This window comes from Ictalurus punctatus, unplaced genomic scaffold (genome assembly GCF_001660625.3).
Source record: "Ictalurus punctatus breed USDA103 unplaced genomic scaffold, Coco_2.0 Super-Scaffold_100071, whole genome shotgun sequence".
NCBI lineage: Eukaryota > Metazoa > Chordata > Actinopteri > Siluriformes > Ictaluridae > Ictalurus > Ictalurus punctatus.
Genome location: NW_026521092.1, coordinates 830,001 through 847,500, shown reverse-complemented (window position 1 = coordinate 847,500; position 17,500 = coordinate 830,001). Strand labels below are relative to the sequence as shown.

The 17,500-nt window shown below is 42.2% G+C and overlaps 1 protein-coding gene and 1 long non-coding RNA gene across 9 annotated transcripts in view; both read left to right on the top strand.

Moving 5' to 3' along the window:
- Positions 1 to 17,500, top strand: part of LOC108261211 (arf-GAP with Rho-GAP domain, ANK repeat and PH domain-containing protein 1) — a 118,333-nt gene that overhangs the window by 89,728 nt on the left and 11,105 nt on the right. For all 8 annotated transcript variants that reach the window (XM_053679192.1, XM_053679194.1, XM_053679193.1 and 5 more), the window contains 14 exons: positions 454 to 556; positions 735 to 930; positions 3,241 to 3,280; positions 3,443 to 3,606; positions 7,856 to 8,065; positions 8,799 to 8,904; positions 9,144 to 9,291; positions 9,754 to 9,840; positions 10,492 to 10,560; positions 10,640 to 10,757; positions 12,407 to 12,520; positions 12,740 to 12,879; positions 14,805 to 14,887; positions 15,114 to 15,173. In XM_053679192.1, the coding sequence (XP_053535167.1) occupies positions 454 to 556; positions 735 to 930; positions 3,241 to 3,280; positions 3,443 to 3,606; positions 7,856 to 8,065; positions 8,799 to 8,904; positions 9,144 to 9,291; positions 9,754 to 9,840; positions 10,492 to 10,560; positions 10,640 to 10,757; positions 12,407 to 12,520; positions 12,740 to 12,879; positions 14,805 to 14,887; positions 15,114 to 15,173 (1,638 nt within the window). The remainder of the gene's footprint in view (positions 1 to 453; positions 557 to 734; positions 931 to 3,240; positions 3,281 to 3,442; positions 3,607 to 7,855; positions 8,066 to 8,798; positions 8,905 to 9,143; positions 9,292 to 9,753; positions 9,841 to 10,491; positions 10,561 to 10,639; positions 10,758 to 12,406; positions 12,521 to 12,739; positions 12,880 to 14,804; positions 14,888 to 15,113; positions 15,174 to 17,500) is intronic.
- LOC128630937 (uncharacterized) lies at positions 12,899 to 13,694 on the top strand. Its single transcript, XR_008395156.1, has 2 exons — positions 12,899 to 13,456; positions 13,495 to 13,694. It is a non-coding gene; the product is annotated as an uncharacterized LOC128630937 (long non-coding RNA).

Below are 17,500 nucleotides of genomic sequence, written 5' to 3'. Positions count from 1 at the left end.
ATAATAAATATAGGTTTGAGTGTGTCTTCCTTTTTCAATTTCTAGATTGTGATCACCCGCTCTATATATAGTCCAAATTTGTCTTTCTCTCAGGTTCTTGTTCTTCAGATATTCAACTAATCTGTCTCTCTGTCTGTCTCTCTGTCTGTCTCTCTCTGTCTCTCTGTCTGTCTGTCTGTCCATCTGTCTCTCCCTGTCTCTCTTTCTTACTGTCTGTCTGTGTCTGTCTGTCTCTCTCTCTCTCTCTCTCTCTCTCTCCCTGTCCGTCTGTCTCTCTCTTGCTGTCTGTGTCTGTCTGTCTGTCTCTCTGTCTGTCTGTTTGTACCTCTCTCTCTGTCTGTCTGTCTCTCTATCTCTCTCTCTTGCTGTCTGTCTGTCTCTCTCTCTCCCTCTCTTTGTTCATCAGTGTGTGATTTAAGATAAGTGATTGCCCCTGTCCTGTCTGTCTCTCAGGTACGATCACTCTTTTGAGATTTATTCAGATGCAGAGCGTCTCTACCTGTTTGGGACAGACAATCCCGACTCCATGAAGGAATGGGTCAAGTCCATCGCCAAGGTAACCGTCAGCCGAGAGTCCGTTAGTTAATTCTGTCTATTATTAATGTGTGAATGTTGTTTGTCTTGCTGTAGGGAACATTCTGTACTTCTGAGAAAGTGAGATCAATAAAGACATACGTCCTGTTTGTCCATCTGTCCGTCTGTCTGTCTGTCTACCTGTCTACCTGTCTGCGCAGTCGTTCATCCCAGCATGTGCTGAAGACCTGCTGCAGAAGGATTTTGAGCGGCTCGGGCGTCTGCGCTATAAAGACCCTCTAAACCTGGAGAGCTGGAGGCTGGGCTGGTTCTGTCTCGAAGCGTCCACGCTGCACGTGTGTTTGGAAGACAGTCAGAGCCGCGAGAGCATCCAGCTTCAGAAACTTCTGGAACTCTGTGAGTCAGAGAAAGTGTCTCTAGTAACAGCTCATTCACAGGGACGTGTACGGCAGACGCCCCACGTAAACAGATTAAAAAATCTTCAGTGATACAGAAGCTTTCTGTAAAGAGATGTTTATTTAGGTCAAATTTCATGGAAGGAGTCTCCAGTGTCAGCGCTGTGTAACAGTCAGAGGTAACTGTAAGTTTTCCCACATCTTCTGGACAGAGGAGTTTACACTTTGCGATGTAACATGACAAGCTGCGTTTATAGCTTTTCAAGTCCCTGTGAATGAGCTGTTACTATAGAAACGATAATGGATTAGAGCGAGAGCATTAAGATAAACCTGTCGCTCATGCCACAGCTGGAACTACTGTCCGAGCTGCACTGTTGTACAGAAAAAATACACACCTTCTGACCAATCAGACTTAACAATTCAAGCGCACTGTGGTATTAGTTATACAGGTGCAATCAAAATGATTCGAACCCCATTGCAAATCAGGTTTACTGTCAAAGTGTACAGACTTTCAGCTGTTTGCGATGAACAAATCAAACAAAAGCAACGAACGCTTCAGGCAGTTTCCGCAAATTCAACTGAAAATGCAACTGACAATGACTTCTCCAGTTTCAAAATTATTCACCCCTTCATGGCGAGCGTCTTTAGTACTTGGTAAAGCTCCTTCTGCTGTTATGACCTGCTGCAAACGAGATCTTCTGCAGCGTTCCTGAGGAATCTTCTCCCGTTCCTCATGAGCAGTGGCCTCCAGGTCAGTAATGTTCTTGGGTTTGCGTGCTACAACCGCCTTCTTCAAATCCCACCAGAGATTTTCTATGGGCTTCAAGTCAGGTGACTGTGATGACCCTGTAGAATCTTCCAGGACTTCTGCAAGCAAGCCTTGGTGGAATTTGAGGTACGCTCGGGTTCATTGTCCTGTTGGAAGGTCCAGTGACGCCCAAGCTTCAGCTTCCTCACAGACGTCATGATGTTTTCTCCTAGGATATCTGCCTTCTCAGAAATCTGCTTGCAGCCGTTCATAGCTTCCTTTTTCTGCCCCGTCCAGGAATTTCTTGAATTTTCTACCGCTAGCCAGTTCAGGTATCTCATACCTGCACAAGCACACCTGCTGCAACTAACGAAGCCCTTGATTAGCTGTATCAGGTGTGCTTGAGAAAACACCTGTGTTGCATATCTGTGCTTTTGTGAGGGATTCTATTCAGAGTGTTGAATAATTTTGAAACTGGAGTCATTATAAGTCACATTTTCAGTTGAATTTGGGGAAACCGCTTGAAGCGTTCGTCGTGTTGAACTATTTCAACTGCTTTTGTTTGATCTGTTCGTCGCAAACAGCTGAAAGTCTGTACATTTTGACAATAAACCTGATTTGCATTGGGGGTCGAATCATTTTGATTGCAACTGTAAGTTGTTAAACCTCACATACTCTTTATAGAATTATTTTTTTACTTGTGTTGTGTATGTTTTGAGAATCAGTACGAGTGTGTGATTGAGAAAAACGGATCTCTTCCTGGAATAATGACTTCATGTTGACCCCCTATCAGGCTGATTTAAAACTTGGAAACAATGCTACACTTGTCTGAGCAGAAGGACTTCAAGAGGATGTAAAATAAAGGAACAGTGGTAGCAGCAAAATGACTGGTCGTTCCTGGAACACTTGCTGGCAAAGGCGGCTAAATGAGGCATAGAAATGATGTGAATGTTTGATCATTTAAACTGAAAATGAATGTTGCAGTGGTCTGGTTCCTGTCAGATCTCCTCTAAATATTCACGTTAGGGTTCGTAGAACATCTTTTCCACTGCTGAGTGTGTTACTCCTTCTGGTATAAAGAGTGTGGAATTAGCCTAAATGCTAACATCAGGAGGGTGTGTGTTGTATATAGTTAGCTAGTGTTTGGGTTAGAATGTCGGTTAGGGTTAAATGGTGAAGACAGAGATGAGAGATCAGCGGAAGGACAGGGAGGAGAAAATGGAGGTGTAGTGATGGGTGGAGGGTGAGAAAGGGTGGTGAGAAAATTACAGCTCACCCAGTAAGCCTTTAATCACTAATTAGACATAATAAACGAGGAGCTGGTTTCATACCATGAGGCGCATGTAGAACTGAGTATCAGACAGAAGCGGAACACAAAATGAGGTGTGATTAGCATCAACCCAGAATTGACAGCAGTGTGGTACAGGATGTAATATAATACTCTACAGTACAGTAGTACAGCTCGGTGTAATACACATGCAATGCCCTGATTTCATTCTCATTCAGATATTTCTGAGAATTCAATGCCACAATGAACTGAATTTCTCTTTCTCCTCCTTTTAGCGAGGGATAATGAAGTTCTGGTGCTCGTGGAGCGGGGCAGGTGAGTACTTCAATAAAACTCGGTGGGGATTGTTTCTAATTAGTGAAATAAAGAAGTAAAAGTAGATTTTAATGGTTTTAAATGTGGCTGTGATTCAGGACAGTGTAGTTAGTAAGATCTCTCTCTCTCTCTCTCTCTCTCTCTCTCTCTATCATGGTTTAGGACTCTGTACATTGAGGGAGAGAGGAAGTTGGATTTTCATGGCTGGGCGTCAGCCATCCAGAGGGCTGCTGGGAGTTCAGGAGATACGCTGAGTCAACAGCAACTCACTGAGGCTGATATACCGCTCATAGTGGAGCGCTGTATACATTACGTCACGCAGTATGGTAATAAAAACACTCACTATTATGTTCTGTAATAACTCACTGCAATGCGGTTTATTCTCCTCGAGTCTATTTTACTGCATGCTGTGATGACTGCATTTATTCTGTACTGTCCTATTCTGTAATGTACTGTAGTATTTTATACTATTCTGTTCTATTCTACACTGTTCTATATACTCCTTATGTATATTGTATATTACTGTATACTGTATACTGTATATCTATATACTACTATATCTTCTATATTCCATGTGGTAAAGACCACTCTACTATACTATACTATACTATACTATACTATACTATACTATTCTATACCACACTCTGCTATATTATTCTATACTATACTATACTATACTATTCTATACCACACTCTGCTATATTATTCTATACTATACTATACTATTCTATACCATACCACACTCTGCTATATTATTCTATACTATACTATACTATACTATTCTATACCACACTCTGCTATATTATTCTATACTATACTATACTATTCTATACCACACTCTGCTATATTATTCTATACTATACTATACTATACTATTCTATACCACACTCTGCTATATTATTCTATACTATACTATACTATTCTATACCATACCACACTCTGCTATATTATTCTATACTATACTATACTATACTATTCTATACCACACTCTGCTATATTATTCTATACTATACTATACTATACTATACTATACTATACTATACTATACTATACTATTCTATACCACACTCTGCTATATTATTCTATACTATACTATACTATACTATACTATTCTATACCACACTCTGCTATATTATTCTATACTATACTATACTATACTATTCTATACCACACTCTGCTATATTATTCTATACTATACTATACTATTCTATACCACACTCTGCTATATTATTCTATACTATACTATACTATACTATTCTATACCACACTCTGCTATATTATTCTATACTATACTATACTATTCTATACCATACCACACTCTGCTATATTATTCTATACTATACTATTCTATACCACACTCTGCTATATTATTCTATACTATACTATACTATTCTATACCACACTCTGCTATATTATTCTATACTATACTATACTATACTATTCTATACCACACTCTGCTATATTATTCTATACTATACTATACTATTCTATACCACACTCTGCTATATTATTCTATACTATACTATACTATTCTATACCATACCACACTCTGCTATATTATTCTATACTATACTATACTATACTATTCTATACCACACTCTGCTATATTATTCTATACTATACTATACTATTCTATACCATACCACACTCTGCTATATTATTCTATACTATACTATACTATTCTATACCACACTCTGCTATATTATTCTATACTATACTATACTATACTATTCTATACCATACTCTGCTATATTATTCTATACTATACTATACTATTCTATACCACACTCTGCTATATTATTCTGTACTATACTGTACTATTCTTTGCCATTCTTTTTTATACTATTCTATTCATAAGTATGCTGTTCTGTAGTATTTTATACTATAGTACACTATACTGCTCTATTCTAAAATTTTCAATACTATAAATCATTACACTCTACCATATTAAAGTATTCTATACTAATCTGTACTGTACTATACTCTGGGTGTCACACAGGGTTAAAATATATCACAGGGTTATAATTTTACAGACTATGATGAGTAAAAAGAGAGACTAATCACAAATAATTCTACTCACAGCCAACGCTGAGCTGAATAACTTCCGATTTATTTTTGAAGTGCACTGATCCTATTTTAATCAGACTGCGCTGGAGTTTTGGGTTGGATTTTGTTAGTCACTACTGATTTTATATTTAAAAATCAAAGGTTCTTGTCTTGTTATGGAGTTTCACAGACTTTCAAATTCCCGAGCTGGCAAAAATAGTTCGAAAACCTTCACTGTCTGAAAGCTGTGGGTTAACTTGTAACTTCATGTATCTTTAATAGATGACCTTGTGAACTTGTGAGCAGTGTTTGTTCAGGACAGTGTTGTGTGGACGTATACGTGTTTACATTAGCGGGAGCTTTATCACATTTACTGTAATATAGTGTTATCTTTTTCGTCTTCTGCTTCCTGATGAGAAGGATTAGCAGAATTTCCAGTCACGCCATTTTCAAGGCTTAGACAGACGCACACACTCTCACTCACTCACATAGCACATACGTCCTTAACAAAGGTGAGCTAAGAATGTGTGTGTGTGTGTGTGTGTGTGTGTGTGTGTGTGTGTGTGTGTGTGTGTGTGGATGATAATTGTACTGGAATGCGGAAGTTAGGGATCAGCAAAACTCCCTCTGATTAAAAAAAAACACCTTGTAATGGAAATAGATTTTTATTTGAATTAAGCGTGCATTATTTAGTGAGTGTAACAGCTGAGTCCCATTAGTGTTTTTATTTCAGCAGGGTGTTGTGTCCAAATCATTCTGTAACACCAGATTGTTTTGCAATCGTGTGTCATGCAGTGATGATAATTCCTATAATACGGCACTTGTCTAGTCTTGACGTTGTAGCGTGAATACAATGTTGCATTAGATTTGGCGACCACGAGTTTCTGGTTAAATGTGATGAAGGCTTATAGTTCGTGCCTGCGTGTGCGTGCGTGTGTGTGTGTGTGTGTGTGTGAGTGAGTGTGGAAACAAGCTGTGGTTTTGTACAAGTCAACAGGTTCGTATAAAACGAATCGATTTCTTACCTTCAGCTGGACCTTAACGTGTCACCTGAGTAACTGATCATACACTCAAGTGACGTGACTGTGTGTGTTTCAGTGTATCCACTGACCTTATGAGGTCACAGTGAAGTTTATTTGGTCAGCCATATTGCAATTGAACAGGGTTCTTGTACAAGTGTGTAGATGTTCGAACCCTTCAGAGTGCTAATTAAAACATTAGGAAAAATTTAAATAAATTGTGTAGTTAATAGAAACTGTAGGACAGTGAAGTTGGTACTAAACTTTTATGTCTTTATTCACTCTGCACAAACACACAATTTCTGAGGGTTTTTTTTTAACCTTTTTTTTTATTAGCAAGAGAGCTGAATATAAATATGTCTGGAAAAAGCTCTGGATTCTGTCGAAGAGTTGTGCATTGATAGCTGATTGAAATAACAAGAAACGCAACATGGTGACTAAAGGAAAGAAAAAATAATTGTGTTTAGAGAATAAAATACATCACATAACATCCTTAGAGCTAAAGCTGTCGGTGCTGAACCTAGACATAAAAGTCTGGCTGGGTTAGAGGCTCACTAACGAGCCTACGAGCTTAGAAGTGTGTGGTGTGTGTTATCTAGCGCAGGATAACAGTGCACTGAGGTGATTCAAGATACGCTTTAAAGCTGAAGTTTCTGATCTTTGTAAAGTGTATAGTTCAGGTAGGTCAAAAGCCTGTGCCTGTCTATAACAGCTTTCATCAGTTTTGAAACAGTAATGTTATAGATATTCTTTTGTGGGAGGCACGGCTTTAGTGGCTTTAGTTTTTTTTTTTAGGCACATTCTTTAGAGGTTAGCACGTTTGCCTCGCGCCCCCGGGGTTGGGGTTCGGATCCTGTCATCGCCCCGTGTGTGTGAAGTTTGCATAGTCTCAGGATTTCCTTGAGGTACTCTGGTTTCCTCCTCAAGTTAAAGACTTGCGTTGTAGGCTGATTGGCTATTTCCAAATTGTGTGTGTGTGTGTGACTGTGCCCTTTGATGAGTTGCCACCTCGTCCAGTGTGCCCCCTGCCTTGTGCCCCAAGACCCCTGGGAGAGGCTCCACCGAGCCTGTGTAGGATGAGCGGTACAGAAGCTGGATGGATGGATAATCTTTTGTAAAGTTATCCATTGTTCATTCCAGGTTAATTATCCAGTCAATTTAAAGATTTTTCAAAACAGGAAGTAAAGTGTGCAGGTTTAAAAAGTCCTCCAGGAAAAGGGCTTGGAATTTTTTTCCCACGATAAAAATCTAACCCAGAAGTTGTTATCAAGAGATGACGGTGACAACCAAAAAGGAAATATGTTCGATTAAACGCTCAGTTTTAAAAATGTGTTTCCCAGGAAATAAACAGGAAACGTGGGTTCGTTTTATTTCAGAAATATTTCTAAAACGTCGTGCCGGGTTTAAACAGTGTGTCAAGTGTACGGTTAGATACTTTTTTTTTTCTGAAGCTGCAATAATGTTTTTGATGAAATGTTTGAAATGAACACTTTGTGTTTGTACTGTACAGGCCTCGCGTCAGAAGGTATTTACCGTAAGAGCGGAGTGAACAGTAGGATCGCCTCCCTGCTGGACACCTTCAAGAACGATGCTCGCTCCGTGTGGCTTAAAGAGGGAGAGCACCAAGTGGACGACGTGTCCAACGTCCTCAAGAGGTTCTTCAGGGACATCGAAGAGGGACTGTTTGGTCCACAATCACACAACTGGCTCAGCACTACGGGTAACACACACACACACACACACACACACACACACACAGTGTACCCAGTAAAATGTCCTCGGTTTATCGCTCGTTCACGGACCCGTGTTGTATTTTGTTTTTGATTGTGTAATCTAGTGTAAGTTTGATTGCACTTTGTCACCTCGCTGGACATAAATGTGCTGGTCATGGACACATTATAACTTTACTCAGTCCGTACAGGATGTCAGAGGATTTTTGTGATTTGTTGTGGCTAAAATGCTTGATTTTGTTGTGGTTTTTGTAAAAATTTGTAATGTCACATTCTTGTAAGTTTCACGTATGTGTTTTTGTGCTTGAACTGGTGAGATTGCAGCGGCAGGAAATAGCTGTGCACGGTCTTTCACAGTGGTGTGTGTTGCTAAATGAGACCTTTTAGCTGTACTCACGTGAATCGAAGAGTTTTCGGCTGAATGCGTGTTGTGGTGACGTCACATGACGCGTCTAGGCCCAAAACTGCGCTAATTTTCGAAAAATCGCAAACTCCTCCGAATATTGCGCGTTTACTTGATTTTGTGTTCATTTCTGAGTCTTTTTATCCAAAAACATAAAATACACATGAAATTTCTTCTTTTCATTTCATTTTATTACATTGTTAAAATTACTTTTAGGTTCAGTTGAATTTGTATGTTCTTTTCATTTCTTTTTTTTCTGAATGTGTGTGTGTGTGTGTGTGTGTGTGTGTGTGTGTGTGTGTGTGTGTGTGTGCGTTCAGCTCTTTCAGATGAAAGCAGGAAGATCTCTCAGTATCAACTTCTTTTTGAAAATCTGCCTCAAGTTAACAAAGCCACACTACGCACACTGGTCAATCACTTATTCTGGTAAAACACACACACACACACACACACACACACACACACACACAGGAACACTAACTGTGTTGGCACACCTACACATACACCGACACACACTTCCTCTTTCTCAGCAAGCTCTTCCCCATTTTCAGATTCGGACATGACATTTTTCACATCAACACATTTGAACTATTCATGTGATTGCTGTGTGTGTGTGTGTGTGTGTGTGTGTGTGTGTGTGTGTGTGTGTGTGTGTGTGTGTGTAGCGTGCAGCGGTTTTCAGAACTCAACCAAATGAACCTCCATAACCTGGCAATAGTTTTTGGGCCGACGCTTTTCCAGACAGACGGTCAAGACTACAATGCAGGACGTGTAGTGGAGGACCTCATACAGCACTACATCACCATTTTCAGCGTGAGTGTGTGTGTGTGTGTGTGTGTGTGTGTGTGTGTGTGTGTGGAGGTCTAGTAAGGCCCGAAAAACACACAAAAATAGAAGTCCTCACAATCAGCCGCTTCTCATAAAACAGCATGCTTACAAAAAACGACGTCAATTTTATGTAAATATTTATTTATAAATCTTTCGAAGAGCCGAAATATTAATAGTTATTGAAGTTATAGTTAAGTTCGAGTTAAGGTTTAGGATTAACCATTTACAGTAAACATTATGTCAATGGAAAGTCCTCACAAAGATAAAAACCAACGTGCGTGTGTGTGTGTGTGTGTGTGTGTGTGTGTGTGTGTGTGTGTGTGTGTGTGGTTGGCCATATCCTAGAGTAATATGTACAACAGTGTTGCCCCCTGGTGGCGGAGCTGATAGTGATACACTGATTTATTTTTTTTGTGAATGTGTGTGTGTGTGTGTGTGTGTGTGTAGGTTAATGAACAGCAGTTAAAGAGACAGCTTGATGAGATCACCTACATCATTAAGTTACGAGATAACCTCAACCCTAAAACAGGACCGGTGAGTGTGTGCAAGTGGGTCAGTGTTGTGTGTTAGTGTGTGAGCGTGTGCAAGTATGAGAGTGTGAGTGTGTGAGAGAGCATGTGTGCGAGTGTGAGAGTGTGTGTGAATGAGTGTGCTTGTGTGTGTGTGTGTGTGTGAGAGAGTGCAGGAGAGTATGTGAGTGTGTGTGGGTTTGCGTGTGTGTGAGAGAGAGAGAGGGAGAGTGTGTATGTGCGAGTGTGTGTGATTCAGTTTGATGTGTGTCCAGGGTTCCAGTGTGTGTTTATATAATGTTCTGCTCCTCTAAGTGTTTTGTGTGTTGTGTTTATGGTTAAAGTAAAGTGCGGTGTTTGTGTTAATGCCGGATAAAACAGTAGCTGCTGAAATACTGTAATATAAACACTGCAATTGTTTAGAATCTTACATTTATAACCTGCATCTTTACACATCTTTATACGTTGTAGATATATAATGAGTCTCGGGTGTTCTACTGGACGTGTATCGTGCACTGTGTAGGGTTCTACCACTGTTCTACCCTACAGCGTGAGCGTGTGGAGTGAATGTGTGCTGTTTGGAGCAGGTTTTGTCTTTAACACTCATTCTATATTCCTAATAATCAGTTAAACTGTGTGTGTGTGTGTGTGTGTGTGTGTGTGTGTGTGTGTGCAGGCCAGTGGAGATTTTATCTGCACAGTATATCTGGAGGAGAAGAAGGAGACAGCTGAGCAGCATGTGAAGGTAACTTCTGACCTTTGACCTTTACTACAGAATTGTACAGAATTTTGTGAGACTTTCGGAACTGACCTTTGACCTGCAGATCCCGGCCACGATGACGGCGGCTGAGCTGGTCTTCGAGATCCTGGACCGCAGGAAGATCAGCATCAAGGAGAAGGACTACTGGTGCTGCTTCGAGGTCAATGAGAAAGAGGAGACGGGTGAGACACACACACACACACACACACACGTACGTATGATGGATATGAAAAGTATACACACCCCTGTACAAGTGGCAGGTTTTTTTAACGAAAGCAAGATGACTCGTGTCAGAATTTTTTCCTCCTCTGTGTGAAATTACACGTATACAAATGAAGCGGGAAACAATCAGGTACTTTTTTGCGGGTTAAAAGGAAAAATAAAAAACGTACAATAACCTAGTTGCAAAAGTATACACACCCCTAAACTAATACGTTGTTGAAACACCTTTTGGTTTTATTACACCACTCAGTCTTTTTGGGTCGGAGTCAGCGTGGAACATCTTGATTCTCACTCTTTCTCGCAAACGCATTCTAGGCCCATCAGACTGTGAGGGCATCTCCTGTGCAGAGCACTCTTCAGGTCACCCCGCAGATCTGAGCTTGATTCAGGTCTGGGCTTGATCTTCTTTTGGTTAAGCCATTGCTTTGTTGATGTAGATGTATGATTGGGTCATTGTTGTGCTGGAAGGTGAAATTCCTTTTCATCTTCAGCTTACTAGAAGACGCCTGAATGTTTTGCACTAAAATCGACTGGAATTTGTAGCTATTCGTGATTCCCCGCACCTTGATAAAATCCCCAGTTCTGGCTGAAGAATAGCAGACCTAAAGCACGATGCTGCCTCCACCGTGCTTCACCGTGGGGATGGTGTTCTTTTGCTGATGTTCTTTTTTTGTGCCAAGCATTCCTTTTGGATTTGTTCTCAGCAGACCATAACATACGTTGCCACATGGTTTTGGGGTGATATAGTGATATAGGGCTTGGCTGTTTTTTTTTTTGTGAGGAAGGGCTTCCTTCTAGCCGCCCCACCCTGTAGCCCAGACATGTGAAGAATATACGTGTGTTCACATGCAGAGAGTAATCAGTTCTTGTCAGATATCCCCGCAGCTCCTGTAATGTTGCCGTGGGTCTCTCGGCAGCCTCCCTGGTAAGGTTTTGTACATTTTGGATGGGCGTGATGTCACTGTGGTGCTGAATGTTTTGGGAATTCTTTTTAATCCCTCTGTTGATCAACTCCTTTCAACAAGTGAGATACTGTACATGCTTAGTAAGCTCTTTGAGGACCAGGGCTTCAGCAGTCAGATGAAAACAAGAAGATGTGAAGAAGACCCTACAGAAACAGCTGGTCTTTATTTGGGGTTAATCAGAATCATTTCATTGGGGACTGCTGTATGATCATTACTTTTGAACATGATTGAATGTGATTGGTTGGTTTTGACCACAGCCACATCCCCAATTATAAAAGGGTGTGCAAACTTATGCAACCAGGTTATTGTAACTTTTTATTTTTCCCTAAAGTGTTTCACACAAATGTACAGTACATGAATACACACACAACCAAATTAATAGGTTTATTTTTTCCTTCTTCTCTGTCTGTATGTCTGTTTCTGTCCCCTCCTCTCTCATCCCCCCTCCCTCTCCCCCCTACCTCTCCCCCCACCTCTCTCTCTCCCCCCTCCCTCTCTCACCCCCCCCTTTACCCCCTCTCTCTCTTCCCTTCCCCCCCCCCATCTCTCTCTCCCCCTCCCTCTCTCACCCCCCCCCCCCTTTACCCCCTCTCTCTCTTCCCTTCCCCCCCTCCCATCTCTCTCTCTCTCCCTCCGTGTCTCAGAGCGTCCTCTGCACTATCAGGAGCGAGTGTTGCCGATCCTGCACAGTTTGGGGACAGACAGTAACCTGGTCATCAAAAAGCACTATGCCATGGAGGCCATGCTCATCTACCTGGGTGTGTGTGTGTGTGTGTGTGTGTGTGTGTGTGTGTGTGTGTGTGTGTGTGTGTGTGAAAATCTGCAGCTTTGCTTTTATTAGAAAAACTAAAATAGTCAAAGGGTTTTGTGTTATTTCACTGCACTAATACGCAAAGTACCTCGCTAATGTAGGAAAATGTGTGTGTGTGTGTGTGTGTGTGTGTGTGTGTGTGTGTGTGTGTGTGTGTGTGTTACAGCCAGTAAAGTGGATGTGACTAAACATGGCATGCTGAAGTTTAGAGAGGAGCGCAGTCTGCTTGGTCTGAGTACAGGAAGCTTCAATGATCGATACTTCATGCTCAACCAGAACTCACTACGACTCTACAAAGACGTCCGGGTGAGTGTGTATGTGTGTGTGTGTGTGTGTGTGTGTGTGTATGTGTATGTGTATATGTGTGTGTGTGTGTGTGTGTGTGTGTGTATGTGTATGTGTGTGTTAGGCATATCCTCATCTCTAAAACTCTTTATTGACACAAACTGCCTAATTTTGACAGTGGAAATACATTTCAGCGGTTTGTCTCACATATGTTTTTTGTCATTTGGGGCGGAGTCAATGCAAATTTCTCTTAATAAAGAGACACAGACTTCATGAAAATGAATACCACTGAAGGACAGGGATTAAATTTGCCACCAGAATTCGCTCATTCGTTAGGTTTTATTACACCACAGTGCTGTTGGATTCTCCAATCACATTACATTGTGTGTACATTGTGTGTGTGTGTGTGTGTGTGTGTGTGTGTGTGTGTGTGTAGGTGTGTGTGTGGGTGTAGGTGTGTTAGAGTAGATACAGTATTGTGTGTGTGTGTGTGTGTGTGTGTGTGTGTGTGTGTGTGTGTGTGTGTGTGTGGGTGTAGGTGTGTTAGAGTAGATACAGTATTGTGTGTGTGTGGGTGTAGGTGTGTGTGTGGGTGTAGGTGTGTGTGGGTGTGTGTGTGTGTGTGTGTGGGTGTAGGTGTGTTAGAGTAGATACAGTATTGTGTGTGTGTGTGTGTGTGTGTGTGTGTGTGTGTGTGGGTGTAGGTGTGTTAGAGTAGATACAGTATTGTGTGTGTGTGTGTGTGTGTGTGTGTGTGTGGGTGTGTGTGTGTGTGTGTGTGGGTGTAGGTGTGTTAGAGTAGATACAGTATTGTGTGTGTGTGTGTGTGTGTGTGGGTGTAGGTGTGTGTGTGTGTGGGTGTGGGTGTGTGTGTGGGTGTAGGTGTGTGTGTGTGTGTGTGTGTGTGTGGGTGTAGGTGTGTTAGAGTAGATACAGTATTGTGTGTGTGTGTGGGTGTAGGTGTGTGTGTGTGTGTGTGTGTGTGTGTGGGTGTAGGTGTGTTAGAGTAGACACAGTATTGTGTGTGTGTGTGTGGGTGTAGGTGTGTGTGTGTGTGTGTGTGTGTGTGGGTGTAGGTGTGTTAGAGTAGATACAGTATTGTGTGTGTGTGTGTGTGTGTGGGTGTAGGTGTGTTAGAGTAGATACAGTATTGTGTGTGGGTGTAGGTGTGTGTGTGTGTGGGTGTAGGTGTGTGTGTGTGTGTAGGTGTGTTAGAGTAGACACAGTATTGTGTGTGTGTGTGTGGGTGTAGGTGTGTGTGTGTGTGTGTGTGTGTGTGGGTGTAGGTGTGTTAGAGTAGATACAGTATTGTGTGTGTGTGGGTGTAGGTGTGTGTGTGTGGGTGTGTGTGTGGGTGTAGGTGTGTGTGTGTGTGTGTGTGTGTGTGGGTGTAGGTGTGTTAGAGTAGATACAGTATTGTGTGTGTGTGGGTGTAGGTGTGTGTGTGGGTGTGTGGGTGGGTGTAGGTGTGTTAGAGTAGATACAGTATTGTGTGTGTGTGTGTGTGTGTGTGTGTGTGTGTGTGTGTGGGTGTAGGTGTGTTAGAGTAGATACAGTATTGTGTGTGTGTGTGTGTGTGTGTGTGTGTGTGTGTGGGTGTAGGTGTGTTAGAGTAGATACAGTATTGTGTGTGTGTGTGTGTGTGTGTGTGTGTGTGTGTGGGTGTAGGTGTGTTAGAGTAGATACAGTATTGTGTGTGTGTGTGTCTGCTGTCGGCGTCCGGTATGCATGCTGTACAGGAGGATTATGGGATATCGTGTCTGGGTTTTTTTATTGCATGGTCATGTTAGCAACGTTCATTTCGATTCATTTCTAATGTTCTCTCTCTCTTTCTCCTTTGCTCTTTCTCTCTCTCTCTCTCTCTCTCTTTCTCTCTCTCTTTCTCTCTCTCTCTCTCTCGCTCTCTCTCTCTCTCACTCTCTTTCACTCTCTTTCTATCTGTACAGAGTAATCGGGCGGAGAAGGAGTGGCCTGTGAAGTGTCTGAAAGTCTATCAGGGGATAAAGAAGAAGCTCCGCCCCCCGACATGGTGAGACCAGAATTACTCTCCTGTATAGTGTTCAGTTCCACTCGTGTCCACTAAGAGGCAGCAAAGCTGCGCTGTAAAGAGCGTGATGTCTCTCTCTCTCTCTCTCTCTCTCTTTCTCTCTCTCTCTCTCTCTCTCTCTCTCTCTCTCTTTCTCTGTAATACTGCAGTGATTAACTATGAAACATATAAAAAGTGTTGTATTGCAGTAACTCTGTTCCTCCTGTAGTTGGGGACTGACCGTGGTGTATGAAAGTGAGAAGCCTGAGAAACAGGAGAGACAGCAGTGGTAAGCACATCTATACCGTGTGTGCGTGTACACCATGTAGAAGAGTTCCGAGGGGGTCAATACTAATGCTACACAATCAAATGAATAACTCTTTCTCTCTCTTTCTCTCCCTATTCATTTTCTTTTTTTCTTTTCTGCCCCTTTTCTTCCTTTTGATTTGCGTCTAGTGTTGTTGCGTCTTGTCACCAGGTGGTGGAGGTGTTGCGTCTTCGTCTGAGATCCGCGTTAGCACGATATCTCGCGAGTGTTTGTAGGACTTCTATGGCGTTATCGTTATAACATACACAGTCACAGGAAGGTCAGACGTTAGAAATAAATAAAGTTCCCTTCCTGTAACAAGATGCACTAGACTAATACCATTTCTGTCTTTATTTCTTTTTCTTTTCTTATTCTTTCCATTTTGCGAAATAATTTTCCTCTCTACTTTCCAAAGACCTGCTGCCAAATATTCATAAACACCTGTATATTGTTTAGTTATGAACCTCACACTGGGAAAAGAGACTTTATCACAAGACGGAGTGGACCGGAGAGACCAGGTTAATTAAAGCTGGGTATAAAACGTGTTCTAACGTGAGGAGGGAACTTTGTATGTGCGTGTATTGTTGTTTAGTGTTGTGGTGTGCATTCGGTCTGAAACACGTCGAGGTGTTGTGTGCGTTTCCATAGAAACGGCTCGTTATCCCAGGCCGAGGACATGAACAGCTCGGAGTCGTCGTCTGGTAATTACCGTAGCTCCCACCGTGTCACGAACACGCGTGTTATTGTTGCTGCTTTGCACTGAAAATGTGAGCGTTCGTGTGGAGAGAAAGGGAGAAGCACAAGAAGACACACAAGTACCACACAATCTTCTGCTCCCATAATGCACCACAGCGGCGCACAGCCCCCACTTCTTTACAGTTCAGACGTTGCACCTCTTTATCAGTCCTCAGGCCCGATGATCTGAAAAGATTTCGGATAAAGAAGCAGACAAACAGTGGAGTGTGTGTGATGTGGCTCGGTCTGATGCTCTGCGTACACCAGTAATGATCCAGAGTTCTGTCCTTCGTACAGCAAGCTGTTTCCATAAACACGCAAATCTCGCAATATTATAATATCTGATAATGTCGGAGAACGTTTCGCCGGTTTATTGTTCTGTAATGACTTGTAATGATGTTCTGTGAGCTCGTGCTCGTCTAATTATACCGTGCACGACGTGCTCTTTTTGTGAAGGAAAAAAGTACATACTTTTGAGTGTGTAGCAAAAGAGTACGCAAGTGCTGGGACATACTGCCACGTCACGTCACGGGATAGAACGCTGTTGCCTAGTTACGCACGCTGTCAGTGTAAACAAACCCCACGTGGCATTTCAGCTCATCTTTATTCATTAGATCATTTCTACTATATCCTTTCATTTACAATACCCTGGATGTCACCTTTCATTTACGCCTCTCTAAAACGTGTCTTTTATTTCGGCGAAGCAAACAGTCACAAGACTCCTCCTCCCCGTCCCTCGCGCAAGGAGCTGTGGGCGATATTAGCTGGAAAAGCGTCCTCGGATCCACGCTGCGAAGCTCGACCGTCCGGGTGCCTTTTGGGATTCTCATTGTAACATGTTATGAGTTCGGGGCACGCTCAATGTAATCTCGGATACTATTTAGTATGAAGAGTAGGGGAATTGGGATGCAGCAATGGTTATAAGTATTTACACCACAGCATTGCTGAGTTCTGGATCCCGGTTGGTCAGGTGGTGTTGATGAATTTTCTGTAACAGCAGCTCTGGCAGTAGTGCAGCTGCACGTCACGGCTTTAATGCAATAAATGTTTACAAATGTTTAAACAAATAAAAATTTAATGTGATCAAGCTGAATAAATAAATCGCAGTCATGTGATAAAGTAGAAGAGAGCATAGTAGAGGGAGAGAGAGAGTGTGAGAGAGAGAGACAGAGAGAGAGCAGGAGAGAAAGAGACAGAACGTGAGACAGAGAGAGCAGGAGAGAAAGAGACAGAAAGTGAGACAGAGAGAGCAGGAGAGAGAGAGCGGGAGAGAGAGCAGGAGAGAAAGAGACAGAGAGAGAGAGCGTGAGACAGAGAGAGAGAGAGAGTGGGAGAGAGAGCAGGAGAGAAAGAGACAGAGAGAGAGAGAGAGTGGGAGAGAGAGCAGGAGAGAAAGAGACAGAGAGAGAGAGCAAGCGTGAGACAGAGAGAGAGAGAGAGTGCGAGACAGAGAGAGAGTGTGAGACAGAGAGAGAGAGAGAGTGTGAGACAGAGAGAGAGAGCGTGAGACAGAGAGAGAGAGAGAGCGTGAGACAGAGAGAGAGAGAGAGCGTGAGACAGAGAGAGAGAGCGTG